Source organism: Clarias gariepinus, chromosome 8, assembly GCF_024256425.1.
Source record: "Clarias gariepinus isolate MV-2021 ecotype Netherlands chromosome 8, CGAR_prim_01v2, whole genome shotgun sequence".
Classification (NCBI taxonomy): Eukaryota; Metazoa; Chordata; class Actinopteri; order Siluriformes; family Clariidae; genus Clarias; species Clarias gariepinus.
The window spans coordinates 23,569,255-23,587,229 of NC_071107.1; the positions used below are offsets into that span (position 1 = coordinate 23,569,255).

General features: G+C 39.6%; 1 protein-coding gene across 1 annotated transcript in view; it reads left to right on the forward strand.

The window, feature by feature from the left end:
* Positions 1-52: 52 nt before the first annotated feature.
* The window catches only part of camkmt (calmodulin-lysine N-methyltransferase), a 100,491-nt gene continuing 82,568 nt past the window's right edge, over positions 53-17,975 (forward strand). Inside the window, exons 1-3 of the mRNA XM_053502715.1 lie at positions 53-353; positions 1,577-1,755; positions 1,857-1,921. Coding sequence (XP_053358690.1) covers positions 210-353; positions 1,577-1,755; positions 1,857-1,921 — 388 coding nt within the window. The 5' untranslated portion in view covers positions 53-209. The remainder of the gene's footprint in view (positions 354-1,576; positions 1,756-1,856; positions 1,922-17,975) is intronic.

Sequence of the window (17,975 nt, forward strand, 5' to 3'; positions counted from 1 at the left end):
TTAACAGCTAAAAGGACACGAGGTATGCGGAAGTGGAGCGCTTCATGGACTGGCTACAGGGTGCCTTGGTTACCGGCAAATTGTGACAATTTATTTATAACTCCTTTCGTCTGGTTTTTGTCAAATTTAAGCAGTGTCAAAAGATACTGTTTGTGTAGTTAGGTTATCCAGTATAGAAAGACTGTATTAATTAATTGTTTAAGTGAGAAATGGAGTTAAACCCAACAGGTAGCCCGGGAATGAAACAATTTAAAGATGCTCCATCGCCGGAAGCGCATGTAAACAAGCAGCAGGCTCCGGATTCACACTGTGGCACAGATGCAGCTCGGGCCAGGTGGACGATTCTCCGACAGGTGATAACTTCTAGTTTGTTTTAACTATATAAAACTCACATATTTTAATGCACTGCGTAACTAGCATATTTATAGAATAATTGTAAGGCATACAGCATTAAATGTTTTTTTTGGGTCGTGATTGTACAAGTTCAATTCAATTCCGTTTTACTTAAATAGTTCCTTTTAACAATGGTCATTGTCGCAAAGCAGCTTTACAGAATCAAAAGAAGATTAAGGAAATAAGTATTGGTTAGCACTGTTGCTTTCACCTCCGGGATCCGGGTCCGATTCCCACCTCTGTTTTATGTCCATGGAGTTTTACACATTCTCCCCATGCTTGGTGGATTTCCTCTGGGTACTCCGGTTCCCTCCCACAGTCCAAAGATGTGCAGATTAGGCTAACTGGCATTCCCAAGTTGCCGGTAGTGTGTAAATGAGCATGTGACTGTGTGTATGTGTGTATTCAGTGTTGAATTGGTCCCCTGTCCTGGGTGTACTCCACCTCGTGCCCTAAGTCTCCTATAGGAAGAAACCTTAAAGAGAACCCAGACTCAACAGGGAATTCATTCTCATTTGGGTGATAACAGATAGCAGGAATTGTTTTGCAGTCATATTGTGTTAGGAAGCTGGAACTTCATAATAATTTAAACAAATCTTCAGTTATATTGGAGTCCACTCTCTTATTGGAGAGTTCTGAACTATCGAGCGACTGCAGTCAGAAGTTCTCAGAGAACAGCTGTCTACATTAGCTAAGGCCATTTTCATATTAAGTCCCCAGTCACCACATGCATCCCAACTAGACCACACAGGGCCTCCATGCCAATCAGAGGGTCTCCAACCAGAAACTGGGCACCGGGTGGAGTCAAACGGTCTGGAGGGCAGAGGATGCCTGGATCTCTGGAGCACAGAACCGCCGTGTGTAGCTCAACACAGAGAGAGAGATAGAGAAGACAAGAGAAGACAAATTGCACTTATTAGTTCTTTATGTTTGCTTTTAATAAAATCTCAGGTGTATTTTCCACAGTGTATTATTAGACTGAAATACACATTCACATTTTTATCAGACTTAATTCTCTTGATTGTATAAAGCTGCTTTGTGACAATGTAAATTGTTAAAAGCGCTATACAAATAAAATTGAATTGAATTAAAATCCTGCACCCACACAGGCATTTCTGGATCAACTTTGACACCCCTAATCTATATTAAATAATGCACATTATTTAATCCTGTTTTTATGCAGGTATTAAAACAGAAGCAACTCGACAGTATCAAGGTTCAGCCAGTATCAGTTCGCAGGTTCTCCTCCTTCAACCTGTTCTCCAGAACTGAGGTTCCGCCGCTGGAGAGCGATGAGCCTTCAGATGGCCGGTGGATTGAGTACAGAAGTGCCTGCTTTCCTCAGTACAGTGCCTTAATCAGGTTTGTATGACCTTTATGGATGAATAATAAAACATATACTGCTTTAAAGAAGTGTTTTAAATGCTCATGTGTTTAACATTTGTGAACTTTGCATTCTTTAGAGACAGCCATGGACCGATTAAAATGGAGGAGGTGCTCAACAGCTTTGACAACACCGGGAATGTCTGTGAGTGATCACCTCAGAGTGTGTATGATACGCTGCAATATGAGCCATAACTTAAAAACCACTGACAGGTAAATTAGATTGATTCTTTTATTAGGGTAGCACCTGTGACTGGGTGAGATATATTAGATAGCAAGTGAAGAGTTGGTTGTTATTGCTTGAAGGCCTGGGTCAGAGCATCTCCAAAACAGCAGGTCCTGTGGGATGTTCCTCGTGTGCAATAGTTTGCAGCTATTAAAAGTAGAAGACATAAAGTGACCCAACAGCAGGTCATGGGCATCCAAATTTATTGATGGAAAGGCTAGCCCACCATGTCTGATCCTACAAAAATGCTACTGTAGCTCTGTAGCTCTAAAAATGTTAATGCTGGCAATAAGAGAAAGGTGTCAGAACACACTGTGCAATTGCAGCTTGTTATTTATGGGTCTGCGTAGCTGCAGATCTGTCAGACTGCCCACGCTGATTCATATTCAACACCAAAGTTGCCCACAATGGGTTTGTGTGCATCAGAACTTGACCATGGAGGTCAAGTATGTAGGGAAGAAATGGCACTTGGATGCAATATCGGAAGACAATCAGGTAGAGCCAGTGTGATGTTCTGGGTAATGCTCTTGGGTAAATCTTGGGTCATATGGATATTATTTTGGTATGTATCACCCGTCATATTGTTGCACCCCAAGTAGCTTCTTCATAGCAACAGTGTTCCATTTCAGGAAATGATTGAGGACCATAATAAAAAATTCAAGGTGTTGACCTGGCAAATATGATCCACCTCGCCCCATGATGCCCCACCTCACAAGTTAATGGACTTTCTTGTGCTAAAGACTTGTTGCGAGATATTACAGCACACACAACAGCCTTGGTGGTTCAGGGCTGTTTTGGTAGCACAAAGGGACTGACAATATTAGGCAGGTGGCTTTAATGCTATGACACAAAACTATCAGTATTTATTTTTTCAGTATTACCAGAATCAAAATCAGGATCTTATTGAAAAAAGGAATTTGTTTTGGTGAATACACACATGAATGACATGTAACCTTCTAAACAGTCCAGATATGTTCTAACAGACTGTTAACAAACACATATATTATATATAAAAGTGACAGACGTTAAAAAAAATTTAGATTAACTGTAAAATAAACAGTTGTGAAATTGAAAGAAAAAGAATACAGTATATACAGTACATTTAGGGGTCAGAAATAGAATCACTCTTGTTTACAGCATACTACAGAATGATGTGAATATTACACTGTTGTGCAGGGATGCATTGTGACACAGTTGCACAATGTTGAATTTTGCATAATGTCGTGTTCTGAATATACGAGTGTGTCGTCGGCGTTAGCTGAGAAACAGATGGTGGTCTTAGGTTCTATTACAAGCTGCAGATCTCTAAGGAGCCACTGGCAGGCACAATTGAGCAATTAAAGCCATCTAATTTCCTCTGCCATGGGAGGGGGAATACGAACAAAATGTGATTGAGTGAAACTGTCAATTAGACAATTAGTCAAGCAGGATTCTGAAACTGTCTGTGGCTCTCAGATATTTAAGAGTATTTGCATAAATTCTGTGCGTCGTTTTTTAAGTGTCTTGGTGCTTAATACATTTTATAATATCATATATGAATATTATCTGTTGCTTTCTTGGAACTCTTTGGCAAAAAAAAAAAAAGAATATAGTCCAAGTGTTACTAAATAATGTAATTATACTGTGATCTACTGTACAAAGAAAAACCCTTTTGAAAAACAGTATTTCATATTTGATTAAACCTTGATCTTCCTAACTTGAAAATCTGCTCCACTAATAAACATACACAATTAAAATGATCATGTCCCATGAATTTAAGAATATGGCAGAAATACTGTTTGCTTGTTAGTCGTAGAAATTAGAAGTGGTGAAAAGACTTTTTAAAACAAATATAAACCACTGCAAATACATCACTGAACACACTTTTCTTTTCTTTTTGGTAAAGAAAGACTCATTTAGTCAGTTAGTTCGTTGACTTCCTTTGCTGTCTCTATAACAAACTTGTTCTCCTGATGGATTAATAAGCACTGGCAGCATCACCCCTTTTTTTGGCCCTCTGCCCTTCTTTGAAGCGGGGTCGTCCCTTTTTCTTTCAAACAGTCCTCTTAGCCAGCCCTAATTGATCTTACGCATTGGTAGGTCCAAACATCTCCCCCATGTTCTTCTCGGCTCAGCTGGCATTCATTGTCAGTAAGAAAGGGGGATGCCCTTTTATTACTTATCCTCCTTCCCAAATCCCTCCCTGTCTAAAGACCTGACCAGCCTCGACATCTCTGCATCTTGTGAAGGAACTGGATGTTGGATTTGTGTGATCCGCCTTGTCACGGCTGTGAGGATGTGACCGTGAGCTGACCATGCTGGTGCTTTAAGTGCTCTTGTTTCCAGCAGGGTTCAAGAGGGACACCATAGAACTTATCAGAACATGCTGGATGAATCTGAAGTGCTATGGAGAGGCTTTTTGCTTAGCAGTATGGCAGCTTTAACACTTGTTTAACTAGGTAAAGCCTATAAGTAATCAGTGCATAATCTATTTTAAAGAAAGAAGAAGCTACCCAGAAAAAAATGGATATTTTCAAATTAATGGAGTTCATAATTACTTTAACCCCCTACTGGGATACCTCAATGTGTGTCAGGGGCATGTCAGGGGTCGTTTGAGTAAAGTGTTAAGGAGACTCTCCACTGAAGTGTTCTTAACCAGATCACATGACAGATAAGAGGCTAGACTAGGTGTTACGCTGGCTGTGTTTGTGCCACGTCAAAAGTGTTCATGAGACCCAAAACAAATGGAATTTATTGTTTGTTTGTTTTTTCCCCTCAGATTATGAGCTACTGTATTTATGACAAAAAAAAAGTGTCCGAGGTAGTAATGTGTGAACATGTATATTTCCCATTTCTTTAATTGTTCTTCTTGTTTCATTTCTTGCTTCTTAGCTTTAATTTCTAGCTTCTTAGGAAAGCACGACGCTTTGAGTACGCTAATGAGTAGTCCCGCTTTAATGAAGCATCGATCTTAATGCGTCATCACTTATTGATGATGGTGTGGCGCGGGGCATAACAAATGGTGATTGCGCACTGAACAAGCAAAGGTCAAAATAATATAGCTATGTGTCACACGTTAAAATTCTCATCCTGTACTCTTTTTGAAATTTTACTATGATTTCTAATATTTGCATCTGATTAATTTTAGGTTTCTGTTAATTAATTAGCTTTTTGGAATAGGTGGAGAATTCACGCCAGTGCTAATGTCTGGCACTACACCCGAGTCTTCTTGATCTTTCTGTTTCCTCTCTCCTAGCTTACTCTCAGTGCGTTTAGAGAAGTGATGCGTCTTTAAATATGGTCGACGTCGATCGATTTACGGGTCACAGGCTGAAGGACATAAGATTGAGTAGACAAGGAGGCATCAATTAGGACAACTCATGTCCTCAAACACTTTGAAGGTCCACCTCCCCCTTCATAAGCCACTCCTGGCCCATCACTGCAGCTGCAGATATGGATCTGTTCATGCTCTGCAGATTATATCACCTTCACTTCAGCATCAGTTCACACAAATGTCACACTTCAAAGATGCTCATCTTTATGCCAGGATCCAGAATAAAAAACGTAATACACAGTTTGAAACAAACATTTCTGCTCACAAATGTCTGTTAAATTTGCAAAAACTGGTTTAGTGAGATAAGGCGTATACTCACAACAAAAACAAAAAAATGAACCTTTTGAGTGCAAACCCCTGTCAGTGTTTTTTTTTTATTTTATTTTTTTTTAATTAAATGGTTAAGACATGACCTCTCTACTTGTATAGCTCGTTAGCTATTGTTTGTACCAACAGGAACAACTACACCAACGTACCTGCACAGTACCTTTTTATCCTGACGTGTGTTTAGGCTTTTGTGGAGGCAATTTTTTATGTTATGCACATCATTATTAGTTTCTAATGAGTTCTAATATATTATAGTCAATACCACACATTTAAAGATCACTATTATCAGTATCTTATTGTTGGACTGAAGCAAGGTCCTACCACCTTAATCAGGCTGGAGCACAGAAATAAAGGGGGTGGCAACTAAATAAAAAGCTTGTAAGCTAATTGTAGCTGCCTGTTGTGCGTTCTGAGATGCTTTTCTCACCGTGGTTGTACAGAGTGGTAATTTGACTTTCCATAGCCTTCTTGTCTCCCTCTTGAGTAGCTCCTCTAACTTCTACCTCCTGAGACTTGTAGAGCATAATTTGAGAATAACATTTACTTAGGTAGTATCACAGTAGCCATTCTAACAAATACTCTTTTAGTTGGTTGGCTCAGTTTATGAGAGTGATCTAATCTAGGCAGCGTCACAGTAGGTGCATACTGTACTTTGTTGAGTTTTTGTGATAATGAATTGAAAGGATTTCAATTTCATTTTCTGTATGATTTCTTTGTCACCTTGAAACCTGTCACCTTCCTCCCACAGTTGTGGTTGTGTCCTTTGATGGGTTGGCACTGGGTGTACAAGGTGTACCCTTTCTTGTACCTTAGGTTTTCTGGGATAATCTCCAGGCCCCCGCCGACCCAACACAAAATAAGCGATATAGATGATTTGAGCTCCTATCTCCGAGCATTTTATATGGTTTTGTATCATTCTACAGATCTGTGCTTCTTTGTGATTAGATCCCTGACGTCTTTTGAATTCTCCTTTTGATTTGTTCTCTAGACAGCCTCCACCATACTAAGAGACCTTAGACACAGACAGATTATGCACCCTTGTGAAGTATCAACAAATAGTATGGGCTGAAAAATAGGATCGAAGCTAGTCTCACGATTGCAAGTGGTTGGAATACTTTGTCTTATTATTTGATATATATTTTTTATTTTAGTAAACAGTTTAAAGCCTTGCCAAGACTTTATACACACTCTTTTATAAACCACCTGAGGGGGAAAAAAGACCTATATTTGAAAAGTGCAATCTGAGAAAATGAAGTGTAAAATAAGTATGATTTAGGGTCTGAATGAAAGTACAGTATAAAAATAAAATGCACAGTGCATTGTGCTTGTGAGTAATCAAATGCACTCATGTGCATGTGTGAAAGTGGAGTTCCTGTTATTAAATGAGCCGCCAATACAGTTTGCTGCAGTGTTACAATGATTTGTTACCCTTATAGATGTTTCCTTTGCAAATCACAAGTCATGATGCTTTGGTCAGAATATTATTATCTGATTTAGATAAAAGTATAAAAGTATGTAGTTGGTATCTTTTTTTATTTGTACATTTATTTGTATTTTGTTGGAAGTTGTATGCAGACATAAATTTGCCCTCTGTAATCACCGCTTGTCTTGTACTTGTCTCTTCTTTTCCCTGTTTGCACAATAATGCAGATTTACACCCCTAATGCTAATTGCTTATTGCGAAACAATCTGTGTGCGTTAAGATAGGTCAGGAGCTTCAGGGCCTGCTGTTCTGACTGAGAGTTTTTGATGACCAGCTGACTCACTCACTCGACTTTCACATATAAACTATGTGGTGTTATGATCCAAATACATTGAACCTTGTTTAGTCATAAGCAGTGAGAGTGGCTCAGATGAGTCAGCCATTGTCGAGGTGTAAAGGTGCAGGGTCAGTGCTATTTACAGTAGAAATCCTGTTTAAGCATTTGAGGGTTAAAGGCTTAGATTTGAACCTAAAACCGTCAACAGGACTTTAATCACTGAGCTGTCTTTTATAATAAAGAGAATTTTGCAATCAAATATGAGTTTATTATTAGATGAATTTGTCCACTGGCTTTATAAGGTGAACAAAAGGTGAACCTCAATTACCAGCTTCGGCACTACTGCGGTGGTGATGAGTTTTTATTTTTTTTTTTTTTGGAGAAATGAAATAACAAAATGAGACTTTACTGAGGCTTTGTGTGTGGCTCTAATGCCCTGGTAATTACAGATATACTTCAGCAACCAGGTCACACTCTTTCCTCTATCACAAAGATCCCCTTTAGTCAGGAATTAGAGAGAGACAGAGAAAGGGCAAGAGAAGGTGAGGAAGAAATATCAGGCTAGAATTGGGTGATTATTGAATTTTGCAGCTTTTTTTTTCACCAGCCCTTTTTGCCTTGCATGAGGGATTATTTCAAATGTTTCAAATGTTGTCACTTTAAGAAGTGTGTGTATGTGTGTGTGTAAGGCATGTTCTAATGATTTTTATAAAATTCTCTGTAGTAACAACCTCCATTGGGTTTTTAAGTCAAAGCTAAAGCTGTCATTTGTATAGATGAAGACTTCAGGCCCACATTTTTTTTCATTGATCTCAAAAGAAATGAGAAAAAGAGGATAGAGGTATGCCATGAAATAAATCAAAAGTAAATGAAAAGTCTATGACTCACCCCCAACCCACATTTTCAGTAATTTACACAGTAGTCACCTTTTCCGTATTACACGACAGCAGGCAAATCAGGAGGTTGGAGATTGACTAAAATGCAGACCTAAAATTCTTAATTAGGGACATAGAGTAGTATGTAAAAGTCTTAAGCCACCCCTTATTTCTTCATATTTTATTTTAAAATATTGGTAGATTAAATGAAAGAAATGGGAACAAATGCTGTATAGCGACAGGCTGCTAATTGCCTAAAGACGCAACTTGGCGGCAACCTTATTTCCCCTCTCATCTTTTCCAACCACTCAGCATTCAGCATCACCAGTAAACTAATCACCACCTGATCATCTGTCAACGTCTGCACCTGTTCCTCACTGGTTCATGCCTTGATTTATTATAATTTTTTTTTTTTCTGCTTGAAAGTTTTACAGTATATGTCACTGTGTGGCTTAACAAACATTGCTCTGAAACTGGGCTGGAACCGGGACTGGAGTGAAAATTACACAAATGAGACAAAAACTTGCTAAAAATGAGAGCCAAAAAATCCTTCAGGAAACCTGTGGAAATATTCCTTAACACTACATAGAAATTCATAAACGTATGGCTCTTTGGAGGCAAAACATGAAGAAATGAGGGATGGCTCAAGACTTTTACACGGCACTGTATGAATCCATCAACAACGTCTTTTTCAGCTGCTGAAAATGCTACGTCACGTGGGCGGCATAACGCACTCAGAGGAAAGTGCTTTCTGCTGCCTTCTCTATACATGACCTCAGGGACACCCATACTTGCCTCTGAGATGATGTATGGAGAAGGTGGTACTTCTGTGATCAGTAAGAAGTGAGAGTAGGTCACTCCTTCTCCTCGGAGAGCAAGGCCAGTATAGCTCTTTTGAGGAAAATTCTGCCTTATGCTTGACACAACTGTGTGGGGAAAAAAAGTTTGAGAGTAAATAAGTATGGAAAATAGTATTAATTATTTGTTTATATTAGAATTTTTTTTACATTTTGTATTAAATTCGTATTTAATTGTGTATGTTCATAATCTTTTTAAAAATGTTGTTCCTGACGTCCTTGTTTAGATATTTAACATATTTGTGCTACCTTGAATCCTTGGTGAAGTTAGTGGTAGGGGAAAAACTTTGAACTGTTTCTCAGGTGAAGCTGAAAGTCAGCGTCAAATCATTCTCATTGAAAACTAGATTAGCACATTGACAGGAAAGTGATGTCCTACAGTGGTTTTAAAGAGCAAGTGTATGTGCCTTGAGGCCTGTTTGTGTGTGCGTGTATGTATGTGTGTGTTTCTCTGCTTCCATTAGAGGAATAAGTGATTAACACTCTGTAGTTAATTTGTCTCTCGTTGCTCTGCATCCATCAGAGTCTATCTCAGTGCCACCCTATTGGTGGGCAAACACTGCCACCCCAGTAGCTGCCTGGCAACCATGCAAGTTCGCCTGCAGCCCTAATGTAGTTGATGATGTTTTAAAACAAATAGATCATTTATCTGATTAGTGTCTTGGTGGAGGATGAAGCTTGTAAATGGCTACCTCTCACTTAGAGATTGGGCAGCACTCCAATAACCTGACCCTGGGGAGGGGTGTGTGTCTGTCTGTGTGTGTGTGTGTGTGTGTGTGCTTGTATTTGTGTATGTATGCGGTTGTTTGAATGACAGAGATTGTAGGCTGGTCCTTTGCCAAGCATTCTGTGTACACCGTCTCACTTTTGGGTTTGTGAGCGCCCAGATGAATAAGCCACCACAGCCATTGTGTGTTTTTGTGCAGTAATTAGCACACGTCACGGTTAGCGCTGGTGTGTCGCCTTGCGAGGTGTCAAGGTGGGAGTACACATCACTTAAAATGTGTGAGAAAATCAGTAGCAATCAGTTAACACCATATAGCCTGCAGACAAAAGATAATAATCTCAAACGCTAAGAGAATGTCTCTGCTATTTCCTACTGGAAAAAAAAAATCCTGAATTGCTACTTTACCCCCTACTGAAGAAATCATTGCCTCGGTCAGGTGTGTTTATCTGATAAAGCTCTGGGAAGAGTTGCTGTGTTAGTGTGTTGTGACTCAGATTTAGGCCCACCTGCGTCCACAATTTAAATCCTTTGCTTAACTAATAAAACACAGCCAGGATGCGGAATGGAATAAATGGCAGGCTCGGGGTATCAAAGCTTGTGTCAGATTTTTTATTTATTTATTTTTTTACCATCTGATTGTGCGGGAGACTCAAAGCATATTTCTGCTCCTCAGTTATGGAGATGTAGGTACATAAGGTATATTAGTCTTCACTTCTTTTACTTATGTGGTACTTATGTATTTATCTCCTGCTATGTTCCGCCATATTCTTGCAAAGCAGATGATCTCTTTAAGCCATCAACGTCTTAGCTTATAAAGAACATTGGTTACAAAATGATTGACCAATTAAACACTGTAAAAGTTGATATTGCTACTGTATTGGTAGGCAAACACTGCCGTCCCAGTAGCTGCCTGGCAACCATGCAAGTTTGCCTGATGTAGTTGATGATGTTTTAAAACAAATAGATCATTTATCTGATTAGTGTTTTGGTTGGGGATAAAGCTTGTAAATGGCTACCTCTCACTTAGAGATTGAACATGCTTCCCCCCTATTTCTGGGAATCTCCTAAATTAGTTTTGGTGCAGTAAGTCAAAAGGCACTTGCTTAGACAGGTGTAGTCCACCTGCGTATACTGTAAATATACCTGTAACTTTCAACATCCTGTCAACCATTATTAAAATTTCTTTAAAAAGAATGGCTCAGCTTGGACTCTTGATGGCAAATGATGGCACCAGACCAGAACTAATTTAAAGGGATAATCTGTCTTGGTTATTATAAATGTTCACACCAAATGTGAATTTTGTCAATCAAGGTCAAATTGCACAACTCTCATTTTGTACAAAATGCATTCCGAAGTTCAGCTGAGACTCTTATGAAGTCTTCTTATTAATTCTTAATTGAGTTGGACGGTGCATTTAGTACAAACCTAAATACATTTCCTGAATACACCATAACTTTGAAAGATACCTATTGGATTTAGCTTAGTGGGACTGCAGAAGCTTCCTGGCTGACCTTTGGAATGCATTTTTGTAGTAGTGAAGGTTGTGGAATTTGGTTTGAATTACTTTGTACTCATGTTCCGGGTGACAAACTTTAAGAGTAAAATTTATAACGACCAAGACTTTTTATAATATACTTACAGTACTGTGCACCCCAGTGTTGATTTAACAAAGACTTAAAAAATCTGAATGACCCTTTTAAGGTGTAAGAGATTCTGCATTTGGAACTTTTACATTAATGTTTATAGCATTTTTTTGAAAAAACAATATAGATTTTTTTTTTCCCATCACAATATTATGGGCTAGTTTGTGGAGCCTCATGTTTTTTTTTTTTTTTTTTTTTTTAGTTAACTCCATTTCCAAAACATGAATAATTGGTGTGCAAGGTACCACCGTATTCACTAACCTCTAAATTGCACAGAAACTAAGTTCATATTAATTGAATAAATCATGATTGTGAATTGTGAAAGATCCAGTCAGTTATTTTGTTTAAAAATCTTCTACCCGTCTTAACATTTGACTGTTTCATTTTACTGACATTTTTTGTTTTGCTATTGACTCTATAAGCTATTTTCACCACGCTGTAAGGTCATAGCAGGTTGTCTGACGAGTGCTGAATCACCCTGTGTCCTCGATACAGCTGATCTAAGGGTCCTGTGTCCCCCTTCCAGCCCCCCTCAGCCCCTCCCTTCCCTCGGTGGGCCGAGGCGCGGCCCGGCCCAACCATTGTGTTTGGCTATCCATCCCGAAAGCCGGGGGCCTGCTCGACTCCTGGGGAGCGCTGCCTGAGAGAAAAGGAGAGAAGAAAAGGAGAGAAGTAATTACGTCCAGTCATTGAGTTCTGAAGATCCCCTCCCTCATACAGAAACCAGCACCACTGCCACCCACCCCACCCAAGTTCATTAGAGAGGCCCTGATCCGGCGACAAAACGGCAGTCATTTCGAGCGAAAAAGGAGCAGGATTGTTTGGGAGGAATATGACACCTTTGCATCTATGAAGAAGAAGAGCCAGCTTAAGGGGAAGGGTTGTGTGCATGGGTGGGGGGTGAAGAAAGAGAAGAGCTGATTGCTAGCCTAGGCCTTTTGTCTGCACTTTTTCACATGGACCACAAGTTGTTTCACATTGCTGCTTTTTCAGTACAGGAAGGAGCCTCTTGTGTTTTTCCCGAACTCTTCCTTCCTTCTGTCTATCACACCCACACCCCACCCCTCCCCCCAATTATCACCTATGTTTCTCTCCAGTCTTTGCAGTCATGTCTTTAAGCTCATCTGTCTATCCTTGTGATGGAGTCATCTGAGTCAAAAGAGAGCCAACTGAGGCTGACTTTAAGAAAATTGCTCCTCTGTTGCAGAAGCGTAATCATGTATTGGCAACTAGCCATCACTCTTATGAGTGCAGGCGAGTGTGAAAGGTCCGGGGCATTTTAGTCTGACCGCGGCAGCTCTCTCTATCTGCGCCGTCACCCGTAGAGCAGGCAGCCTTAAGCCAAGCGGTCCTCCTTTTTTTTTTTTTCCTACCAGGTTGGTTCCTTTCTCATTGTCTTGCCAGAGCCGTGATGGGAAGTAATCTGCTGCAATAAGGAGAAGTCATTTATTAGTCCCAGCCCAGGGGTTCATGCTTCACAAATTGTATTGAGTAGAATGACCCAATCAGAGAAAAGCAGAAGGGGTGGGCTTTCCCCCCCCCCCCTCTTTTTATGCATGGGGGTGGGATGGAAAGGAGGGGTGTTCCTGGTGCTTTCTCCAGCTCTTCTCCATCCATCCGGGCCCAGAGGATTATGGGGGATTGATGTGTTGCTGGTCCAGTGGCCAGATGATGCCTTGCCTTCCCACTGAGCTTTTTAAGTGCATGCGTGTATGTGTGTGTGTATGTGTCTGACTGAAAAGGTAAGCCTCAGACAGGGCGTTCCTTGAATCTGAATGTGTCCAGTAAACGCACTGAAGGTTTGTGTGGGTCTTTGTTTGTATGTGTGTGAGCGCTCTCAAGTTTTAGGCAGTAAGTGTGTTACATTTTCAGATACTGGATCTAAATAATAGGAAACAAACAGACTATTGTTTTATTCCAACACCCATGTTCCTGAAAGTGTGGCAGTCAAAAAGCTGCTAACGCTCATCAACCCTCATCTCTTATATACACACACACACGCACACACACGCACACACACATACACTGTCAAACTCTCATGCTGCACAAACACATAAACACACACACACACACAGTGCTTCCCGTGAATGCACACTCCCACATTCTCCCAAAACAATACCGATGATGCTTTTCTGCTGCTTCGCCAAGTGGCTTTTTACAACTATTGCACAATGGAGAAGCTAATTACTGTAGATTTGGAGAGCTGGTTAATTGATCATGTTAGCATCCTAATTGCATCTCTCTTACCTGAGGCCTCTGAGAGACCACCCATACCTCACACACAACCTCTGTGCTTTAACTCAGTATGAAAAATGTTTTGCATTGTTTTTATTCACTGTACAAAGCATGCATGGTTTTTAGGTTCCCGCTCTACCTATATCTTATCTATATTCTTCCTCAGTCTTCCGACACTCTGAGAATAATAATACGCTGTAGTGTGTGCGAGAGTGGTTAAGTCTGGCTTATGTAATGAGTTAATGTTTGTCCAGCTGGGGGTGCTCTCATACTTTCTAATGCTGCTGTGTAGTGTACTGACTGCTGTTATCCTTTCACTTTCCACTACAACTACTCCAAACATAACCCCCTGTCACGACCCGTGGGTTCACGCACGCATTATCCAGCGAAACTTTTAAAATGCAAAAGTAGCTGCTTTTAATCCTCTCTGGCTGTGTCATCTTAAGTTTTGAGAAGAGAAATGCAGAAAAACAAGAGCAAGCATGTGAACCTCCTGTAGATGAGTTTGGCCAATTAGAAATAGCCAAACTCTAAACCCAGTGTGTTTGAAAACAACATACTTAACACTTGGAGTCAAAAAGGGTGGCACTTTGCAAATACAGTATGTGGTCAACCCTTTCATTAACTTTTACTCGCTCAGATTTATTTGGATGCTCCAATGACCTCTTACGCTGTCGAGATTTTTGTTTCGTTTTTCGATCTGATAAGAGTTTTATTTGTAATCAGGTTACAGCAGCTCTGTTGATCTACACATTTTCCTTGAGTTATAATTGGAGTTGACCTAGTGTTCATTGTTTAATTTGTACGGTTAAATAAATAGTGACATCAGCATTGCTGTAATAGATTCTTTACACATACACATACAAATACCAAACTAACAATGTTGTTCTTCTTCTTCTTTTGCCTGCTTCTGTTGTGGAGGCCACGGTCAACCACATGATCTGCATTTAACCTGGCACAGGTTTCCTGATGCAGCCCTCCCATTTGATATGCTCTTGGGACCTTCACTTAGGATGCCAGGCATCCAGTGGCAGGGTTTGGAACATTGGCTGGAAATCGAACCCGGCCCTTCTGCATGGGAGCTGAGAAGCTTAATGATGTTATGGAGCTCGCTTTTTGCACAGAGGCATTGTCATGCTGGCCTCTTAGTTCTAGTGGAGGAAATTATGGTTAAAGACATGGGTTCTTGTGTCAACATAACTTTGGGCATGTAGTGTTAGAGGTGTAAAGGTAGGTGTTTTCATTGCAATCTAGGGAAATACAGTTTACCTTTTAGTTCTTGCTGGCTGATTCACTAATTTAATACAAATTAGTAATGTTCATGCATGTACAGTACATCACTCATTTGTATTAAATTATGGTCAGTACAGTACTGTGCAAACGTCTGGGGCCACCCTAATTAGGCTTTATATTTTGCTTCTGAACAGCCAGATGTTCTCCTGGCTTCTCAAGGTATTTATGACAAGTTCTAGATTATTTAATTTAATATGAAGACATAAGAGTGGTTAAAGACTTTTGCACAGTACTGTATGCATATTTATTGTGTGATTAAAATGTCCATGAATGCTGTTTAAGAGTTTAATTATGGAATAGTGGATGTCGCTATGTTTGTATTTTGTTAGTAATAAGCTAGGCAGCTAACTCAGATAAGTGATATTCTCTTTCTCACAATCTTTTGTTTGATGCTTTTACATTCATTCCTTATGTGTCGGTATTATGGTCGGTTTACATGTTTACAAGTTAAATTCAGAATTTACTGTACCAAAATGTACCGGACTGTGACTTCAAAGCAGAGGAATATTTACATTGATGGTATTTGGCAGATGCCCTTATCGAAAGCGACTTACAGAAGTGTACAGGTGTACAATAAAAACCCACTTGACCACCAACACAGGCCTAGAGCGTTAACTCTACATGATAAGCGAGATAGTTTAAAAAACTGGACATTCTTGGTTGAACAATGTGGGGTTTGAATATGTTTATTACTTAAAAGAGTCGTTCATTAAGTGAGCCCAGCAAGTAGAGAACGTATTATGAAAGTGGAATATCTATGACAATTTATAGTAGACATTCTGATACATCTGTTCTTATCTCATTTATACTCTCACACGCTCTGACCGCTTTTGATTTGCAGCCATTATACACACACCTACACACACATGCGCACATACGCAAACGTCATGTGGTGTGTAAAAGGAAACCCACGGTGTACTCCAAAGTGGGACATCACTAATCAATGGGAATCGTTTAAGCCCATTCTCTCTCAGGCCACAATACCCAGCGTTTTACTAATCAATTCAAAACAAAAAGTCTCTTTCACTTTTCCAGTCTAATAATACTACTACCTACTACTCATACTGTGTGTATGTGCGTGTGTGCATGGATGTGACACATGGAGTGTATATATAGGCTTTCGATGCATTCCCTATTCCCCTGCCTTTATATCAATCTGTATAGTTGTGTGTGTGTGTGTGTGTGTGTGTGTGTGTGTGTGTGTGTGTGTGTGTGTGTGTGTGTGTGTACGTGTATTAGTACGGGTGACTGAAAGAGGCAGAGAGTGAATGTGTGTGGCTCTGTGTTTGCTTGTGTGCCCCCTCTAGATTTTTCCCTCCCCAGTTTCAGTGCTTAGCTAAATTTGTCCACAGTTGTAGTTCTCTCTCTCTCTCTCTCTCTCTCTCTCTCTCTCTCTCTCTCTCTCTCTGTGCAGTGTGTATGCGTGTGCACATACACAAAAGCCTTGCATCAAGTTCAATTAGTAGGTACTGTGCTGTTCACTAAAAGGGGGCTATGCTATTAGCAACCTTTCTAAGGACCACTGCATCCTTCACCAGGCAATCAGATCACTCAAGAGCCTCTTTCCCCTGGCATGACCCAATCTCTACTCCCGTTTGTGGGTAAAGACCCCCCCCCCCCCCAAACTATCTAGTGGCCCTCTCTAGCCCCTGCACCAGCCAGCGGCTAGCCCCGAGCGTCCTTCACCTTGCGCATGAGAAGAAAGACAAGGTCATGAGCATGGAGAAATAAAGAAGGAATTATTCTCCCCTCAACTGAGGTGAAGCATCTCGTTTAGTGGCTCGTCCAAAGCTGCTACAGGGACCCTGGGACCCATGCTTCTGACCACTGCGTTTGATTTGGACATTGCTATACTAGAGAAAATGGATGGTCAGGAATAAGTGAAAATGTGTAATTTATAATTACGAGGTTGTGATATTTGTATTGAATTTGATACCCAGTATTTTAATGCGGTGAAGACAATCGACATGATAAACTGACTCAAGGAGCAATTTGTAAAATTACCATGAAATAATTTTATATAATATATTTTCTTTTATATTTCACAATATTTTTTATCTAGTATAGCTAGTTTAGTTATTAATTTTAGGGCTTTTTCAACATTAATTTAGGCTGAAAATTAGAAATTAGATATAACACTGCAAAGTAGCTTTACTACCTTTTGGCTAAGACCCAGTTGACAGCAACGTAAGTAATTTTAACCCTTACAACTCAAGTGGTACGGATCCGTGCCGGAAATGCAACATTGGTTAATGACTTATAAAAATGAACAAATGAATCAATACATAGATATGTGTGTTGATGGGGGGACCTCAGGCATCAGACTGTGTTTAGGATTTGTTTTTCGGGTTTGTCATGTAGAAACAATGTTATCATGTGAGAATGGCAACTTAAAAACAGAACTTACAGAACAGATTTATTCTGATTATTAGAGAATTACTAATTATAGAATTACTCATATTACTTTATAGTCATGAAAACAGCTGAAAAAGACCATGAAACATGTGATCATTTGTGCCTATGGTAGTAGTGTAATAATAATAATAATAATAATAATAATAATAATAATAATTATTATATTTTTTCTTCTGCTGCTGCCTCTTTTTTTTTTTTTCTTTTTTTTTAATAGAACGACATAAAACACGTAGTACTTCTTTGCATATGTGACTCCCTTGCATAAACCGGAAGATCATGATGCATAGCATACATTAGGCACGGACATAAGGTGTAGCGAACGCTGCAAAATCTTTTGGATTGTGTTTGGAATAGATTCTACTTCTTTGTTTTATTGGAAATAAGATTTAGTAAGGTAAATAAGTTTTAATCTGTGTGTGTTTGACAACTATTAATTTTAAAAAGTCTAATTATAAATAAAATTTATAGCCTAGACACTAGTTTTTTTATGAGAATATTTGCTTATTTGTTATTGTTTATTTAAAAAAA